At 40.7% G+C, this 20068-nt stretch overlaps 1 protein-coding gene across 2 annotated transcripts in view; it reads left to right on the top strand.

Moving 5' to 3' along the window:
- Positions 1 to 19216, top strand: part of DAW1 (dynein assembly factor with WD repeats 1) — a 36562-nt gene extending 17346 nt beyond the window's left edge. The window contains exons 7-13 of one of the 2 annotated variants that reach the window (XM_055397880.2): positions 3460 to 3567; positions 5763 to 5869; positions 7601 to 7703; positions 8623 to 8737; positions 14501 to 14577; positions 16379 to 16541; positions 18822 to 19216. In XM_055397880.2, the coding sequence (XP_055253855.2) occupies positions 3460 to 3567; positions 5763 to 5869; positions 7601 to 7703; positions 8623 to 8737; positions 14501 to 14577; positions 16379 to 16541; positions 18822 to 18856 (708 nt within the window). In that variant the 3' untranslated portion in view covers positions 18857 to 19216. Of the gene's footprint in view, positions 1 to 3459; positions 3568 to 5762; positions 5870 to 7600; positions 7704 to 8622; positions 8738 to 14500; positions 14578 to 15742; positions 15873 to 16378; positions 16542 to 18821 lie in introns of those variants that run through there. The other variant, XM_055397882.2, reaches the window with a different exon arrangement.
- Positions 19217 to 20068: the final 852 nt, after the last annotated feature.

Raw genomic sequence — 20068 nt, 5'->3', positions numbered from 1 at the left:
TTTAGAGAATTCACTTGACTGAGGGTTGGCGAACTTCTTAAAATAGCTTTTAAAGTAACTCTTTTTATCCCATGTAAAATGTCTAAGCTTGTTTCCTGGATAAAATTAGAACTCAGATTTGCATAAGTGGTTTCATTCTCTAAATTGCTTTCACTATTGGGAAGCCCTCCTCCTTAACTAATTCTGTGTTAAATATCTTACAACAATTAGTGAGATTATTTTGCACCCTGTGGAACAACTGATAGCTTTTAAAGAATTTGCTTATTTTAGGAGTAAAATTTATTTATTCTTTTATTTATTTGTTTATTTAGGAGTAAAAAATTTATTCTTCATATTTATTGTATGTTCATCCAACAAGAGCTATGTTCAAGGTACTTTGCTGGGGATGCTGCGTGAAAAATTAAACAATTTTTTAAATGTATACTAGCTTAGTTGTTCCTCATGACAACCCTAAGGGGTAGCTATTTCTCCATTTTTCAGTTGAGGATGCTGAGGTATACAGAGCTTAAGTAACTCACACAAGGTCACAAGAAAGACACAATCCTCATTTCATAGTGTGGCTGTGTTTCCACACTCCCTTGGAATTTTGAAGGTTTTCTTTTTTTATAGTTCCTAGGAAGACATTCATATTTTGGAATCAACCCATTCATATTCTGACATCAACCCAATGAATATTTGCTAAGTATTGACTGTGTGAAGCCCTGGTTTATGTGTGGGGGGCCAAATTGTAGTTCTTGGCCCCTGGGGATTTTGGTTTTCTAGAGGGGGTAGAGGTGTCCATGGTTAAGTTCAAAGATGTATTGTAGGTGGGCTAGAAGTTGGTGTGAAGTTCAGTGAGAGCACAGAGGAAACAGCCAAGCCTCCTTGGCCAGGAGAGGTATTCAGGGAAGACTCTGCAGAGAAGTGGCGGGTGTGTTCCGGGCAGAGCGAGCTGCACCAACAAATGCCCAGAGGAGGTGTGTAACCATGGTACGCGCTTGAGAACTCAGGAGGCTGAGTGTCCAGAGCAGCACTCCCCCAGCTTCACTGCACAGAAAGTGTTTATATGGAGATACACACACTTGTAAGCATTGACTTCCCACAGTCAGAGGTGATGGGCAGGGATCCCAGGTGTTGCCCAGTTGTCTGGGTTAAAGGGGTCAGTGACTTGGCATATGTGTTGAACCACAAAGCTAGATCCCAGTCTTTGCGTGATGGAAGTAGGGGAGGAAGGAGAGGCTACACTGCAGATTTGTAGAGGGCCATAAATGCCATGCTAAGGAATTGGGACTTTATCCTGGAGATATTGCTATACTGTTGAGAGTTTTCACCTGAGAGGGGCATGGTCAGTTTTTGCATTTGGGGAAGATGGTTCTTTTGCCATTGTGAAGTAGACTTGAGGGGAGGATAATATGGGGAGTATGAGCCAGTGGGGATCTGGTAACTGTGCAAAGAAAGATATCAAAGCCCTGTCGTGAGGAGAATGCGAGAGAAGTTAAGGGGTGGGAGGGGTAGGACTGGGTTACCAGGGAGATACGAGGCATGAAGGAAGAAAGTATTTAGGATGATTTCCCTATTTCAGACTTGGGCAACTGACAGTGCCATTCACCAAGTCTGTGCATAAGAGAGAAACAGATTTCTTCATTTGATTTGCACGTCTTGGACAGGGTGATAAAATCTCCCTGTGTGATGTCCAGAGAGAGGCATCCATTTGGCAGCTGGCTCTTTGGGGCTGAGCTGAGCAGTGAGGTCCGGATGAAAGACATGGATGTGTGAGTCACCGGCATCTGGGTGGCAGTAGAAACTACCGAACAACTGAAAAGTTCCCAGCGGGAAAGGTAGACGATGAGGAGAAAACTGGTGGGATCCTGGGAAGATGGAGGAGAGAAACTTTGAAAAGATACAGCAAAAGAGATAAGAAGTAAGAGAAAAAAAGCAGAGCGTTATCAAAATAGTCAAGAAGGAAGAAAATATCAAGAACCTCGGGGAGGTTGAGTGAAGTGACCAAGACCAACCAAGCCTCCCAACTGGACACTTATCCAGAGTGGTCCCAGTAGAGAAAATGGGAAGCGAGTGTTGGTAGACTATTTTTCCAAGGAATTTGGTTGTAAAGGGAAATAAAGTTAGTTTAAAAAGAGACAGAGTCGAGGGAGAATTTGTTTTCATGTGGGAAGAACTCAAGCATGTTTATAGGCTATTGGGAAGGATCTAGTTTAGAGTGGAGGGAAAGTTGGTGAGATCATCTCCCCGTGGAGCACAGGGAATGCAGTGTCTTAAAATGGCAGCGATCTCTCTGAATCTGAGACTGGGGGAAAGGAAAGTGAGGGTCAGGGGAGGAAGTTCCCACCAGACAGGTAAGGTTTTTTCAGGGAAGTGTTAGGAGGTAAAGTTGCCTGATGAGCAGGAATAAAGATGGGAGTGGAGTCAAGAGTAGGGAATGGTAGAATGTCTTGAGTCAGAGGCATGGTGGGCAAAGTAGGGAATGGTACTGAGGTCACATCTGAGGCTGGGAGGCACGAGTGAGCCACACTAATTGTCTGCCATTCTGTTTTCTTAAGCTACCTTGGATGAGTGATGAGGTAGGGCTGGCAAATGAGTGGATAAAATCCCAGGCTGATACAAGTTGTTAGGAGATTTGTGAAGGGTGCAGATGGAAGACGGGGGCTAGGAGTTTTGGGCATGCTGGCAAGAGTGATTCTGCAGGTGTCAGTTGACTGACCATGATGGACCATGAGAAAAGAGAGGGCTTTACATGAGACGGAAGTCATCTTGCAGCGGGTAAGGGGTCTGGGCTTGCTGAAGAAGACAAAAAGCAGAAGTACTAGGAACCTGGAACTAGAGATTGGTGTATCAGGAGTGAATTTCCTAGAGGAAGTGACGCCAAGGTCAGGGTGTCGTAGCCATGGGGGTGATTATAAAAAGGAGTCTGGGACTGTGGATCCAGGGATATTGGATGAATGGCCCACAGGAAGAGTACTGGGGACTTGGAACTGAGACTGTAAGCCGATAACCAAGGTCCTAAGCAAGTGAGGGGATACGACTGACAGGAAGATGGGAGCCAAAGGGACTTCTCTGATGGTCCACCGCTCTTCCACTGGAGGTGGTGTGGGTTCAGTCCCTGCTTGGGGAACTAAGATCCCACATGCCCTGAGGCGTGGCCAAAAAGTGAAAACAAATAAACAAAAATGGAAGGGAGCCAGACAACATGAATCTCAAAGGAATGGGCTTTGCTTTTGTTCTTGATCTTCTGTGGTCTGGAAGTGACTAAGGGGAGCCAGTGCCCTTTTAAGCCTGAACTGGGTGACGTGGAGAACAGCAGCCTCTGCTCAAGCAGAGAATGCTTCCGGGTCAACCTGCAGATGGATGGCTACTCATATCTGGTATTTTGCCTCAGGGAGTTGCAGCTTCAAGCTTCTGTATAATAGGATTAAAAATCTGAAACTCTATCTTTCTAAAATCTCTCCATTTCATGCAATTCAGGTATGTTTATCGTTCAATCCTCAAAGCACATTGGTGGCTACTGGAAGCATGGACACGACAGCCAAGCTGTGGGACATTCAGAGTGGAGAGGAAGTTTTCACCTTAACAGTATGTCGCTAATGTTAATAACTTTAAAAGCTTTACATTTTCATTAGCTGTTCCTTTGGATAAGCTTTTTACCTGAGGTTTTTTTTTTTTTTTTTGTACTTTTATTACAAATGAACTCTAAGTTAGATGTTTTTGAGCAACTGGTTTTCAGACTGTAGTAAAAAAGTGTTTCAGTTGGTTTGCTGGCTATTCCCAAAGACTTAAATGGACACACTGGGCTTTTTGGCTTTTTAAAAGCCCATAAAAAAGCCTGATGGGCTTTTTATTTCAACTAACTTCAGTCTAAAAAAGGTAGTGGCTATTGCTTAAAAGCTATGGTCATCTATCTGGCTAGAAGCAAAGGATGTGGAGGCTGGCACCTTTTGGAAGAGGCAGAACTGGAGGAACCTGCCAGAAAATTTCTTAAAAGGATGACTGTTAACTCCCTTCTTCTCTAACCTCCAATCCCAGAAGCTTCCTGTTCCCAAAGTTTGAAGTATAAGTGGCAGGAGGTGACAAGGTCAAAGGGCACTGCCCAAAGAGTGGATACTGATGTTGTATCTCGGCAGGGGTCCTGTGTGTCTCCACCACACATCCATTCAGCACCGTCCATTTCTTTCCGTCCCAGCCAAACAAAAAAGGGTGATTCCCAGTGGCAATAGGTGGGAACAGTTGAATGGGAAAATCATGTTATCCTATTCTTCTGAATTATAAATGGATTTAAAAAATAGAACCCATTCTATAGGTGAGCTTTTTCTAAGAAAGTTTAAAAAAGGACTAGAAAAAGAGAGGAAAAGCAGTGCTTTTAACTAACAGCAGGAGTTTTTCTTTATTAAATGAGTGTCTTGTTCTATTTACATAAGCATACTTTTCACATCTTCACCTTCATCAGTTTTGTGCATTGGGCTTCTTCACCACCTCTTCTTCCAGACAAATGCCTAAGAGCATTGGAAGGCATATGTCCTGCTCTGACACCAGGGAATACATTTGTGTGCTCAGAATTTTAATGTTCAGCTCCATTTAATCTTTGTCATTTGGAATCAACCAGAAATTTAATTTGTAAATGAACTTTTTTATTATGAAAAAAGTAATTAAGTGAATTTACTGAAATTGTTAGGCAAAACAAGGGCTACATCCAAGCAGGATCTACAGCAGAGTGTAGCCCATTCTTCCCACTGTCTCATACAGTTTGATTCACCCACCCCAGAGGACATCCAGATGAAAGTCAGGCCAAAGACTAGATATTTATTAATCTATTTCATGTTAATTCACTATAAGAATTTTAGTTTTTGAAACATTAACTTTATTTCACAAGCTTTTTGTCTTTTACCCATCAGCTATTATTAGCTTATGAAGCATACAGGGTGCTTTCCTGGTGGCTCAGATGGTAAAGAGTCTGCCTGCAATGCAAGAGTATTCTTGCCTGGAAAATTCCGTGGGCAGAGGAGCCTGGAGGACTACAGTCCATGGGGTTGCAAACAGTTGGAGATGACTGAGTGAGACTTAAAAAAAAAAAATTAGCCCATAAAGCATAAAGACCTTTTTAGCATTTCCACAACAGTATGAATGAAGTCCTTTGCTTTCCCAATACATATCCTTTTCTTTTTCTTTTTTTTTTGTAAAACAGCTTCAGTTCAGTTTAGTCACTCAGTCATGTCTGACTCCTTGTGACCCCATGGACCGCAGCACACCAGGCTTCCCTGTTCATCACCAACTCCTGGAGTTTACTCAAACTCACGTCCATCGAGTCAGTGATGCCTTCCAACCATCTCATCCTCTGTCGTCCCCTTCTCCTCCCGCCTCCAGTTTTTCCCAGCATCAGGGTCTTTTCCAATGAGACAGCTCTTCGCATCAGGTGGCCAAAGTATTGGAGTTTCAGCTTCAGCTTCAGTCCTTCCAATGAATATTCAGGACTGATTTCCTTTAGGATGGACTGGTTGGATCCCCTCAATTTTTAGTAAATTTACCGAATCGCATGACTGTCACCAAGACACTAGTTTTCGACCATTTCCGTGACTCCCCATCCCCCACCCCTCCAAAAACCCTTGTGCCCTTGGTTTACAGTCTTTCTCTATTCCCATCCCCCAACTGCTAATCTCTCTTCTCCCTACAGAGCTTTGCCTTTGTGTAGCACTTTCTTTTGAACTGTTATGTGATGCGTGGGTAGAAATTGTTTCATCTATAGGTATGTATGTGGATATCTGCTCTTTCCCTAGGGACACTCAGCTGAAATCATCTCCTTGTCCTTCAACACGTCAGGAAACAGGATCATCACGGGCTCTTTTGATCACACAGTTACAGTGTGGGAAGCTGATACTGGAAGGTATCCTTGATTTTTAAGAAATCTTTTTTAAACCTGGATCAGAAGATTAAGAAAATACTTGCTATTGATCAGATTAATATTAAATCTATTAACTCAGCCTTGGATTTCATAGGAATAGGACACATTGGAAGCAAATCAGTTCATTCTTTAATGATATTTCTTTTTTATTTTATTTTTAATTGGAGGATAGTTGTTTTACAACATTATATTGGCTTCTGCCTTACAACAACATGAATCAGTCATAGAGCTTCCCTGGTGTCTCAGACGGTAAAGAAGCTACTGGCAGTACAGGAGACCTGGGTTCTATCCCCAGGTTGGCAAGATCCCCTGGAGAAGAGAATGGCAACCCACTCCAGTATTCTTGCCTGGAGAATTCCATGGACAGAGGAGCCTGGCCGGCTAAAATTCATGGGGTCTCAAAGAGTCGGATCTGATGGAGGAACTAACACTTTCACTTTCATGCATGTATCTCCTTCCCCTTGAGACTCCCTCCCAACCCCCAGCCCATCCCACTCCTCTAGGTCATCAGAGAGGACTGAATTGAGCCCCCTGTGTTAATACAGCAACTTCCCACTGACTATCTATTTTGCATATGGTAATGTATACATTTCAGTGCTACTCTCTCAATCCGTCCCACTCTCTCCTTCCTCCTGCTGTGTCCAAAAATTTTTCATTATGTCTGCGTCTTTATTCCTGCCCTTCAAATAGATTCATCGGTACCATTTTCTAGATTCCACATTTATGTGTTAATATATGAACTTTGTTTTTCTCTTTCTGACTTACTTGGTATATATGCTTCCTCAGAATTCTGAGCAAATAATGGCAAACAGCAACATAAAGGAGAATGTTAGCAATAGCCTGGTTATATAACTATTATTTATTCTATGTACTGTGTAATCAAATTTCAGTGGCTTGTCTTTAGGGTCGGCATGGATATCATGAATAAATAAAATCACAGCTAATGATCCAAATTTAATTTAGTCCAAGAACTTCAATTTTCTCCCTAATTATTTTTGGTTCTAGTTGCTAAGAAGTTAACTAAATTAGCTTATTTGTGTTGTAAAACTCCACTCAGTTTTCAGGGATCCCAATTAAGATGGATGCATTGAGAAGGAAGGGCTCTTAGACAACTGATGGATAGCTTCTGAACTACACAACTGATGGATAGCTTCTGAACTACAGAGGGGTCCACCCATCTGGTGTAAAATTAGTTCCAGGATTCAGATTATCCATGCCTTTCTGAAGCATTGTCTTAAGTAATGTTGTTATTTTGGGTTGTTTAAATTTTAATTATGTGCTTATGTGAGTCGCTCAGTCGTGACCGACTCTTTGCGATCCCATGGACTGTAGCCCACCAGGCTCTTCTGTCCATGGGGATTCTCCAGACAAAAACACTGGAGTGAATTGCCATGCCCTTCTCCAGGGGATCTTCCCAACCCAGGGATTGAACCCAGGTCTCCTGCATTGTGGACAGATTCTTTACCATTTGAGTTAGCCAGGAAGCCTACTTGAATTTCCCTGGAAGCTTACATAAGCCTAAAATTTTAAGTATATTTTTGTTGAGATGAAATTAAGAGGCTAGTTGACTCGTTTTGGGCTATAGTTAAGCCATCACAGATATTTTGTAAAAACTGAAATTCACCTTGTACACTGATGGTTTGATATCTTTCTTTGTCCACATATCCTGAATGAATGCATCTTTCACCAGTCTGACCCATTTCCGTTTTGTAGGAAGGTATATACCTTAATCGGACATTGTGCTGAGATCAGCAGTGCCTTGTTCAACTGGGATTGCTCTCTGATATTAACTGGCTCTATGGACAAAACCTGTAAGGTAAGCTCGAGGAATATCTTTGCTTTATAACTCTTGTGTCTGTGCTTTGTAGTGTGTCAAGTATTCATTGCAGCATTAACACATTTTAAAGGTGCTAGAAAATTAAGATATTAATTTATCCAAAAATTGGTAATTTTTAAGTTTCAAGTTGATGATCCTCCAAGTTTGAAGGATTTATGGTGTAAAATAGCTTTGATGATTCAAATGTATTAAAAGATCTTTTTTATCGGAGAACATTTGCTTTCTAGTGTTGTGCTAGTTTCTGCTATACAGCCAAGTGAATCATCCACACATATACATATATCCCCTCTTTTTTAAATTTCCTTCCCATTTAGGTCACCACAGAGCACTGAGTAGAGTTCCTTGTGCTAAAATAGCTTATTTTATGAAGGCACATTATCTTTGTTTAATGTCTTTCTATTCCTTTATTAAACTTCCATTAGCATAAACTTCAAGAAGTCTCAACATGATATCTCCCTGCCTTTGTGTTTCTGTTGCTAAGAGCTTATACTCTAGAATTATTATTAGATATATAGATTGTATATTAAATGTATTATAATCTGAGTGTACTTTTTATTTCCTAGCATTGTAGTTTTAGATCAAGCTCTTTATTACTTGATTACCTTCATATGAAAAGATGTTGCTTCTACTCCATCAGTGAAGCACGCACTTTGAGGTTTTTTTTCCTAAAATAGTGACAGATTTGTATTCTAAAGCCTGTCTTTGATCTTCTCTGTGTCAAAAGCATGCCTTCTTAGATGGTTGGCTGCAGTCTCTGGTTGTGAATCAAAGAAAATGAACAAAAAGTGAAAATTAAACACATGATTTTGGTGCAGTTTATTTAATCAGCTGTAAGCATGGCCATCTTTGCTTGTTAGAGAGGAAGTCATCGTCTTCATCATTTGTTTTTTAATTGTAGCTATGGGATGCTGTGAATGGAAAATGTGTGGCAACATTAACAGGCCATGATGATGAAATACTAGACAGCTGTTTTGATTACACTGGAAAGTTTATTGCAACTGCTTCAGCCGATGGTAGGAAATCTGCTTGTAATTTATGGAGGGATTTATGTTTTGTTTAATAAACATAGGTGAGTCTGCATTATAAGTCACCTCTCTGATGACCAGCTATGATAGAAACGACATGTGCCTCATCGCTATGATGTCCGTGCATGTCACTACACTGTGCCTGTATCAGATTCTTGATATCGCATGCAATGCTGTAGAAGGTTTGTATCACCTCCTTGACAACCACATATGATCTTAAACCATATCTCTGTCATCTTCTTGATAATTATATATATGCAGGTACTATATATACTAGTGTATCTTGGCTCTTCTCCCAGATGACCATGCATTATGCTACCCTATGTTGTTCTCATCAGCTTGACCGCTGTCAGTGGTGATATGATAAATCTGCAGTTTCTCCTTTATGATCACACAGGCTGCTCTACCACATCAAGCAAATCTTCATGATGAACATGTGTACTGCTGTGCTGCCCCTCATCTTCTTGAATACCACTTAGGAGTCTACGCCATGCCGGTGTCATCTTACTGATAACCAGTCAGATGCTCCACTGTCTGATCATCTTGACAGCATGTAAAATGAAACTATTTTCATTCTTTGTCTGCATCATTTTCTTGACAATAACAAATGAAGTTATGCTATATCTATATCCTTTTAAAATAATTATGTATGCTGTTACTGTCGGGCCTTCCCTGGTGTCAAGAACCCACCTGCCAATGCAGGAGATGTGGGTTTGATCCCTGGACCAGGAAGATCCTCTAGAGAAGGAAATGGCAACCTACTCCAGTATCTTGCCTGGGAAATCCCATGGACAGAGGAGCCAGTTGGGCTACAGTTCAAGGGGTCACGAAAGTGTTGGATAATAACAAAATTATGCTATAGCTGCGTCCTTTAAAAATAATTATATATGCCACTATGCTGCTGGTTATCTCACTGATGACACTAGATTGTGCCATAAGATGTTTGTGTTGTCACCTTGACAACCATATATGATGTAGTGCTTATGTGTGCAAAGTCTGTTTAGCAAGCACATGCGATGCTATGTTATCTCTTTGATAACTATATATGATCTTTAAAGTAAGACTTTTCTCTTTAATAATTCCACATGATGAATGTTTGTGCGCATGTACTCTCCTCAAAAGCTCAGTGTGATGCTTTACCTGGTTTTATCTTTTCCTGCACAATCACGTGGAGTGCTGCCCTATTTTGCATCATCTCCTAGACAACTGTGTGTGATGACTCACTTTGCTTCATATCCATGAAGACCATGTATGGTGCTGCAGCATATTTGTGTCATCTGTTGATAACCACATATGTTGCTACACTGTATATGTGTTATCTCCCTACAGTCCACAGATGCCTATACCCTATGTCTCCATTATCTGCTTGATGGCTTGTATGATGCTACCCTATGTCTCTTCATCATCTTGAGAAGCACACATCATGCTATACTAAAGCTGTGTTATCTCTATGGTAACCACACACACAACGCACACCGTGTCTGCATCAACGTTCTCACTGCTATGTATGACCCTACATTACACTTGAATCATCTTTATTGATGGTCAAGGACCATGCTACGCTATGTCTGTCTCATCTCCTTGATTCTAAACTGTATCCTTGTGATCTTCTTATCAGTAATACATGACACTATGCTGTGTCTAGGTCACCTCCCTGATGAACATGTGCGATGCTACACTCTATCTGCATCATCCTTCTGATCACATTTGATCCTGAACTATGAGCCGTCTCCCTCATGATGCCATCATGCTTGATGCCATCCTGTGTCTACATCCTCTCTGTGATAACCACGGTGACTCTGAATCTGTCCCCCGCTGTGAGTGCATGTCCTGCTACTCTGTGACTGTGTCATTGCCCTGACAATGTGAGCAAACTTTCACTCTAGGTCACCTCTCTGATAACCCGAACCCAGGTCTCCCGCACTGCGGGCAGACGCTTTACCATCTGAGCCACCAGGGAAGCCTCGTATGATGGTACACATATGTTTAATTCCCTTACTGACCATATGTGACTACCTCTTGCTTGTATAAATTCCTTAATAGCTTTTTAAGAAATTCTGGCAAAAATCAAATGCTGTTTCTAGGCTGTTTCTGTTCACTTCTTTGCCTATATTTGCTCCTTGTGACTAGCATACTTTTAAGTAGCTACTTTGTGTTATAATCAGTTGTAGAATTTTGCCCGTGATTCATTTTAATTACAGTCTTTATTACTGTCTCATTCTTCAAAATTATATTTGCAAGCTGTTCTCTTACTCATTAGGACTTTTCAAAGGTGATCCTTTGATCATACACACATGTCTTTTTTGCATCCTGGAATACAAACACCCTGAATCTGGAGAATTTTATTTTTTAAACTAACTACTTATTTTCTCATCTTCTCACAGATCTTGGCTTTTAAAACCATCCCTTAAAAATAATGAATCTGCCCTTTTCATTTTAAATATCATTCTCATTTATGCAAAAGAATCTGTTTATTAAATATATATGGAGTGACTACTTTGTGCCAGGAATTCTTTAGGAACACAGGATATATCGATGGAAAAAAGAGATGGGCCTCTCTTCCCTCCTGGAGCTATGTTTCGAAGAGGGAGACCACAAAAAATACCATACATGTGTCTTATATAGAATATTAGATTATATAGAATGTCAGGAGTTGTCAGTGGTACGGGGGAAGAAACAGGCAGGGACAAGTGATCAGGATGCTGAGGGATGGAGGTGAATAAAATATAAGCTCAATTCTTTTAGTTTTGTCCTATCATCTGCTGTTTTCCCTAGCAGTGATTCTGTTCTTTCCTTTCTTCAATAGCATATTACTTTCAAAAAATATCTTTTTCTTTTGGTTTGTGTTGTCTCTTTTCATTCTGTCCCTCCCAAGAAGTATTAATGTTTAGAGCCATTTTTTATTTGCCTTTGGTCTTTGCTCCTCATTCCCATCTTAAAATTTGATCTCATTCAACAGAGTTAGTTGCCTGTGCTGTTTCTTTATATTTAACATATAATATGTTAATGTGTTAAACAAGCTGTTTCTTTATATTCATTTCCTTTTTCACCTTCACTGGAGTTACTCTCAAGGTTGAATTTTTTGATGTCTTATTCATATTTCTATCTTATAAAAATTGCAATTTCAGGCTATATTATTCTTGTGTTTTCTGAAACTTAAAAATACTTTTGCAAAATTTGATGTATTAGTCTATTCTGCATATTTTTGTCTTATTCACAAACTCTTAAAACAAGTGGATCACGTTCCTTTAAAGCTTTTGAAATATCCAGTGAAGTAGTAATATTATAATTTAATCATATTAATTCTACTATAGCAATTTTTATCTACTTCCTCCTGAAGTTGTCATAGAGGAAAGTTAAAAATTAAGATATTTTGCTTCTCTCTAAATGGAAATTAAGTAACCAAAATTCCCTATCTTAATTTTACCTTGTGAATTTTACCTTGATGCTATAATTTGTGTTGAGACAGCATCCTTCACCTGGCCAGATAAATTTTAATTTTTTTATGACAACAATTTCATTGCTTCTGTTTTTCTCCTTTTGTGCTTATATAAGAGCTCTATTCCTTAATTCTAAGGAAATGTTTTATCTATTCATCCATCCATCCATTCATCCATTTGTCTATCTATCCTTCATCCATCTACCCATCCATCCATCCATCATCCATCCATCTTTCCTTCTATCCATCCATCCATCTACACATCCATTCATCCATCTAGCCATGCATCCATCCATCCATCAATCCATCCATCCTACATCTATTTATTGAGTGTTTAATATGAGTTTGGCATTTCTAAGTACTGGATATACAGCAGGGAACAAATCATTCTATTTGCCTTTTCTATTGAAAAGGTTTGCTTAGCACCTATTCTTCATTCTTTGTAACTAGTGGCTGCTGACCCCTCTCAGAAGGCCTCTTGTGTCTTCTGTAACCTTAGACTCATATTTGGTGTATGATATTCAGTTCAGTTCAGTTGCTCAGTCGTGTCCGACTCTTTGCAACCCCATGAATCACAGCACATCAGGCCTCCCTGTCCATCGCCAACTCCCGGAGTTCACTCAAACTCATGTCCACAGAGTCGGTGATGCCATCCAGCCATCTCATTCTCGGTCGTCCCCGTCTCCTCCCGCCCCCAATCCCTCCCAGCATCAGAGTCTTTACCAGTGAGTCAACTCGTTGATGAGGTGGCCAAAGTATTGGAATTTCAGCTTTAGCATCAGTCCTTCCAATGAACACCCAGGACTGATCTCCTTTAGAATGGACTGGTTGGATCTCCTTGCAGTCCAAGGGACTCTCAAGAGTCTTCTCCAGCACCACAGTTCAAAAGCATCAGTGCTTCGGCACTCAGCTTTCTTCACAGTCCAACTCTCACATCCATACATGACCACGGGAAAAACCATAGCCTTGACTAGACGGACCTTGGTTGGCAAAGTAATGTCTCTGCTTTTTAATATACTATCTAGGTTGGTCATAACTTTCCTTCCAAGGAGTAAGCGTCTTTTAATTTCATGGCTGCAATCAGCATCTGCAGTGATTTTGGAGCCCCAAAAAATAAAATCTGACACTGTTTCCACTGTTTCCCCATCTATTTCCCATGAAGTGATGGGACCAGATGCCATGATCTTTGTTTTCTGAATGTTGAGCTTCAAGCCAACCTTTTCACTCTCCTCTTTCACTTTCGTCAAGAGGCTTTTGAGTTCCTCTTCACTTTCTGCCATAAAAGTGGTGTCATCTGCATATCTGAGGTTATTGATATTTCTCCCAGCAATCTTGATTCCAGCTTGTGCTTCTTCCAGCCCAGCGTTCCTCATGATGTACTACTCTGCATATAAATTAAATAAGCAGGGTGACAAGATACAACCTTGACGTACTCCTTTTCCTATTTGGAACCAGTCTGTTGTTCCATGTCCAGTTCTAACTGTTGCTTCCTGACCTGCATACACATTTCTCAAGAGGCAGGTCAGGTGGTCTGGTATTCCCATCTCTTTCAGAATTGTGCACAGTTTATTGTGATCCACACAGTCAAAGGCTTTGGCATAGTCAATGAAGCAGAAATAGATGTTTTTCTGGAACTCTCTTGTTTTCTCCATGATCCAGTAGATGTTGGCAATTTGATCTCTGGTGCCTCTGCCTTTTCTAAAACCTGCTTGAACATCTGGAAGTTCACGGTTCACAGATTGCTGAAGCCTGGCTTGGAGAATTTTGAGCATGACTCTACTAGCGTGTGAGATGTGTGCAACTGTGTGGTAGTTTGAGCATTCTTTGGCATTGCCTTTCTTTGGGATTGGAATGAAGATTGACCTTTTCCAGTCCTGTGGCCACTGCTGAGTTTTCCAAATTTGCTGGCATATTGAGTGCAGCACTTTCACAGCATCATCTTTCAGGATATTAGTCTTGCTATTTATTTCTGTAGTTAATTAGAATCATCAAAACTTGTTGTGAGTCCCCGTTTTTTCTCTTTAAAATTTGATTCTTTTTGAATTCCTGTCCCTGCACCTCCATCTATCTTGGAACCTAGTGTCTCTTCTAATAAGCTGGGGCTAGAGAGATGCTTCTTTCTCCCGTTCTTCTCCTGTAGTGGGATCAGCTTGCATTTATAGTATTAAGTGTCTGGCTCTCACCACAGGTAAGAAGACAAACAGCACAGAACTTATGTGTCAGAGGGATAGATATTTAGACAATTCAAGTCATGTGGTTCAGAGTCCTGCATTTCTGATGAATTTATATTTATCTCCTCTCCTCTCATAAAGGAACAGCAAGAATTTTCAGTGCGGCCACAAGAAAATGTGTTACCACATTGGAAGGCCATGAAGGAGAAATTTCAAAGGTGAGTTGCTTTTCTCATTTGGCGCAATTTAATTATTTTCAAAAATAAGCATCTGGCTTAATACAATTCGGTCTATTGTCACTGATAGTACCGAGGTTTTGCCCAGTTATCTCATTCTTTGTAGAAATCAGTTACCTGAAGAGTAACTTTTCAAATGTGTCCTCAAACTCACAAAGTATAATCAAATGATTTCTAAAACCTTTTACAAAGTTTAAAACAACATTCTCCTCAGCCATGAAAAAAGTTTCAATTAGCAAAGCATACTTATTGAAGCTATTAAGAAGCTAGTAAAGTGCTTTGCCTGGTTCTAGTAAACACACCCCTTTTATATTATGCAAAAGAACAGGCTTATAGCAAATGTCAAGTGTCCTGTAGATCACATGCCATTAAGGAAGTATTTCCTAGAAATATTTACCACTTAAAAAAGTTAAAAATGACCTGTCTTGAAACTTGAAAGCTATAGTTTGGGATTTCATATGAACTCCTCCCAAAAGCTTATCCATGCAGTACGACCATCCAGTCAGTGATCTGAGGTTTAGAGACGTCCTCAGAAAATTGTAGAGAAGCCTGGGACCGGTGACTGTCCCCCCAGCTCAGCCCAATTCCTTGGTCTCGTGCCTAAGATGAGATTTTTCATTCTTTTTAATGTATCAGCTTGATGGATTCAGGTCTCTTCAGGCTCCCCTGCTATTGGTGGCCCTTGCCCTCCTGCCCATCAGGGTTGGTCTCTTAGACATTGCAGAACACATCCTCTGCATTAGGCTGGGAGGCCTGGGAGATTGGTAGTAAGAGGGATGAGGGATGTGGCCACGGGAAACAGGTCACAAAGAGAGACTGAGCTATGTTTCTGAGTGTCTGGTGTGGCACACTCAACAAACGCACATGTTTTTGTGTGTGTATGAGTAGGAAGAGTTCACACTTTACATTATTGCATTTTATGCTTGTTAACTGATACATTACCTACTGAATTGCCATCCAGTAATGGCATTTCTGTGGGGTGCCAAGCTAAAGTATTCTTTCATTCATTTTGAGAGCTCCCACTATGCTAGGTATCATGCTGGGCCCTGGTGACACTGTGATGAAAAAAAGCCATAACCTTGGGGCTTGCCCTCATCAAGCCTACAGTCACAGAGGAAGTGACCCACATCATCTTCTGATGATTTAGATGAGGTTATAAACACGACATCCAGAGGAACTGAAGACTGACAGTTTTCTTTGATGCTCACATACCATGTGACAATGCCTGGCCCATTGGGGCTCTCAAGCCCACGTGGATGGAAACTGATGCACTTTAAGCAGCAACACAGAAAGTCCTGTCCTGTGGACCCTGACATTCTGTGCCACAGACTGAAGGACCATCTCTACGCTCATGATGACAGAAAGTTGGTCTGTAGAGGTGACACCGAGGTTTGGGTGTGAAGTTGCCCGACTTGCGTTCTTATCCATACCAGGGCTCTGCATCTTGGTTTGAGTGGAGAGATTGGTGTCCACAGCCTTTGCTCCTGAAATGAAAAGACGCTGGGTGGGGAACACTCAAAGTATAAGGGAGCTGTGGTCTTTATCCTTAGACTTGTATGTGAGGCGGAGGCTATCAGACATCATTGTCTAGATTTTAATTTTTGTGTATTAGTCTCTGCAGTCTTTTTCCCACCCTGAAGGAACTGTTCTAGGTAAGAATAAGTACTAAGCTGGGAAGGTGAACAGGTAACTTAGTGGTGTTCGCTTTTTACTGATGAAAATTATACTGGGAATCAAATTACACCAACCTGTGATCGCTTTCCCCCACCTTGCTTGCCTGTAGATTTCTTTCAACCCCCAAGGCAACCGTCTTCTCACTGGCAGCTCTGACAAAACAGCTAGAATCTGGGATGCTCAGACTGGTCAGTGCCTTCAGGTTCTTGAGGGACACACGGATGAGATCTTCTCCTGTGCTTTCAACTATAAAGGCGACATAATCATTACAGGTAGGGGAGAAATAGACCTCATCAACTCAGCTTTCCTTTCAAATTGGTTATTAGAGTTTCTGAGCTGAATACCAAAAGGAGCCCACTCCTATCCCCACCCTTCTTCCAGGGTCCCTAGCACACCTGGGTGCCTTTTATGTCCACTATTTAGTTTATGCTGCTTTGCAGGACCACAGGAGTGGGCTCTGCCACCGACCGTAAGGCTTTGTGAATCCTGAATTTTAACTGCCCCAGACAGGGTAAGAATTTAGTAGCCTGCCTTACTGTTGACTACATATCCCCAGGCATCATCCATCCAGTGGTTAATATTCAGTTGATAGAGGTAAGTGTTAGTAACTAAAACAAGTCAGTACCTGAGTTCTCCAGAGTGGGATTGACAGCCATTAGAGATTTATTCTTTGAGCAAAACTGTTTTCTCCTTAGATGTCCCTTTGTAACACATTAATATATGGGGAAAAGAGCACATATTGAACAGTTTTTCAACCATTAACAATTTACTGTAAATGAGTTATATCAACAATGTTTCATAAGAACTGGATTAAGAGCAGGTTAATTGAGATCGTAGAAAAGGGAGAAAATGCCAAGAATATGGCATAACGTGAGTAGGTGCCTCTGGAGGAAACCCTGGCAAGGAGCAAGGTGCTAAATGATAGTCTGGGGTGGGGATACCCACAGGGGAATGAACCTGCTTAACTCTCAATGATTCTCATTATGTTGAGAACATTTTTAAATTGCTTAACTGGTCTAAGGAGGAGTTAAATGTCGCATATGCAAACTTGGCTTCGTATGTTGGCTAATTTTATTTATTTTAATCAGACAACTTCAAAGGTGCTGAGAATAATCTCTGCCTTTGCCCTAAAATTCCAGTCCTTTCTACCTAATTATGGATGATTTCCAAAATTACAGATTACTTTCTTTGGGCCTATGGTTTGCAAGTGTTACTATAACGTAGGTATTCCTAAGACAATATCATAGTAAATAGCATTAAATCCTTTCTCTTGATGATGAAGGATTTGAGTAGTTGTGACAGAGAACACTGGAGTTGGGGCTGGTTTGTCAGAGGAACAACCTTTCCTAGTCCACCCTGTTTGTGTTAAGCCGGGCCAGCCCTGCAGTCCCTCTTTCCTCATTCACAGAAGGCCCTGGAGAATTTAGGGAAGGAATATTAGTTGTTTGTGCCTTGTTTTAATGCTGGCCTTCAAATGCCTGAGCTCTTTCAACATATTATTAGTTTATTTAGTATTTTCCAAAGCAAACTCCTGGAGATAGTGAAGGACAAGGGAGCCTGGCATGCTGTAGTCAATAGGGTTGCAAAGAGTCAGACATGACTTAGTGACTGAACAATACAAAAAATAAATAAATAAAAGCACCAATATGATAAATACTGGTCCACTTGATGACAGCGCTTATGAGAATGGGAAGTGACATGCCTTCCTTGCCATCAGCAGAGCACTTTGTTTGAATATGAATCTGCCCTATTTTCCTGGTGGACCCTGGTGTGATTTAACTGCATGCATTTTCAGTAGACTGCCTGAGGGTTTAGAATCACAAAATGGAAGCAAACTGTCCAGAGTGGTCAGGACACTTTCAAAAAGATGAGATACCTTTGGGTACAGTGTACAGTTTTCACAGGCTTTTGCAGCCCCCACACTGCTTGTATTGATGATACATGCCTGGCACCTGAGCTAGCAAAAACCAGCAGAGCCCAGCAGTGCTTCATACCGGGGCTCCCATTCCCAGGGCCTGAATGTGGATGGGCCCCTGGGGGAGGAGTGTATCAAGGCTGCTTTGGAAGAGTGTCTATCGCTGTCTCGGGGAGGGCAGGAGTTTCACATTTTGGCTGATGAGGAGAAAAATCCACTGTAATTTTGAAACATTCCAAAGTGGAATGTGCTGCTTCCTCATAAATTGATCACTCAAACCTGGAGATGTTCAAAGTCATCATATTTGCCACTTGGTGGTGATGTGTGAAGCAGGACGGGGATAAGCTGAGGGGTGGGTGATGTGATTGCATTCTCAGGTCCTCTCTAATCCTAAAATGCCATGAATCTTGCAGAGGGGAGTAGAATTGAACTTGCCCAATTTATGACCAATGGGCAAGACAAACAAAAAGATCCCTTCTCCCCAAACACCTGAACTGCTAACAGGCTCTACACCCAGGAGCTAGCACATTGAGCACATTGATCATCCACGACGACTCAGAAAATGTCACCTGTAAACACAGAGAGAGTTAAATGGGTAAAACAAAGAAAAATAACTTTGTGAAATTTGCTTTACTAGGCAGCAAGGATAATACCTGTAGGATATGGCGGTGATTGAAGAGAGTCAGTCAGTGAAGAAACTTGCCTGCCATGGTGATCAAAAGCTGGAGCGTCACAGACAGCCAGCAAACTCTTTTGATATTTCAAATGTTTTCTCTTTGTCCACAAGTCAACCATTTGTATACTGTCCTTAGTTTCACAGATATGACCATTAAAGTTGATGAAGTTATATCATTCCTTGATGTCTGAAGGAGATGACAAGAGTGAGCATGCTGCTTGGCAAATTGGTTATTTCAATTTTCTTTTATTTCTTGATAGCATCACCATACTGATAAATGAAACCAGAATGATTTAACAATGTGTCTCCTACATTCTAGTTTGCAGGCTATTATAATTTCTGTTGAATAAAGTTTCTGGAGAAAATTTCTGTGAATTTGCATGTCTGTATGATGTATGCGTTTTTTCTTATGATGAGAACTTTAATGATGTACTCTTTCAGCAGCTTTCAAATATTCAGTACAGATTTATTAACTATAAGAACCATGATATACATGACACTCCCACGACTTACTTAGTTTATAACTGGAATTTTGTGCCTTTTGATCCCCTTCACCCATTTTTGCCTCAGTTCTCTGTATAAGTTCAGTGTTTTTTGCTTGTTTTAAATTCCACATATAAGTAAGATCACATGACATTTATCTGTCAGACTTATTTCATTTTAGTCTTATTCCCTCAAGGTTCATCTGTGTTGTGGCAAATGACAAGATTTTTCCTTTTTATGGCTGTGTAGTATTCCAGTGTGTGTGTGTGTGTGTGTGTGTGTGTGTGCGTGTGTGTGTGCGTGCGCGCGCACGCGCGCGCGCATGTGAGTACGTCCGCATTTTCCTTATCCATTTTTCTATCTTGGCTATTGTAAATAACTTTGCAGTGAACATAGGGGTGAATATATTTTTTTAAGTTAGGGTTTTTGTTTTCTTCAAATATATAATCAGAAGTGGAATTGCTGGATTACATTATATTTTTAATTTTTGTGAGAACCCTCTATGCTACTTTCCATGTTGGCTATACCAATTTACATTCCAACAATTTTTAGGAGGATATATAAGCTTGGAATTTGATTGAAGTTTTATTATTTATTTAGCTATTTTATTTTTTTCAGCTCAGAAAGAAAGAGGCAAATAGGAGTAGAAGTTTTATCTTCCTTCCCTCATATTCAAGAATACACTTACTCCTCCTTCCTCCAGAGAAAAAGTTGAGAAAGGACAC

This window comes from Moschus berezovskii, chromosome 2 (assembly GCF_049115385.1).
Source record: "Moschus berezovskii isolate FMDL1 chromosome 2, NW_MosBer_1.0, whole genome shotgun sequence".
NCBI lineage: Eukaryota > Metazoa > Chordata > Mammalia > Artiodactyla > Moschidae > Moschus > Moschus berezovskii.
Note: the sequence above shows the minus strand (reverse complement) of the source record. Positions and strands in the feature narration are given on the sequence as shown.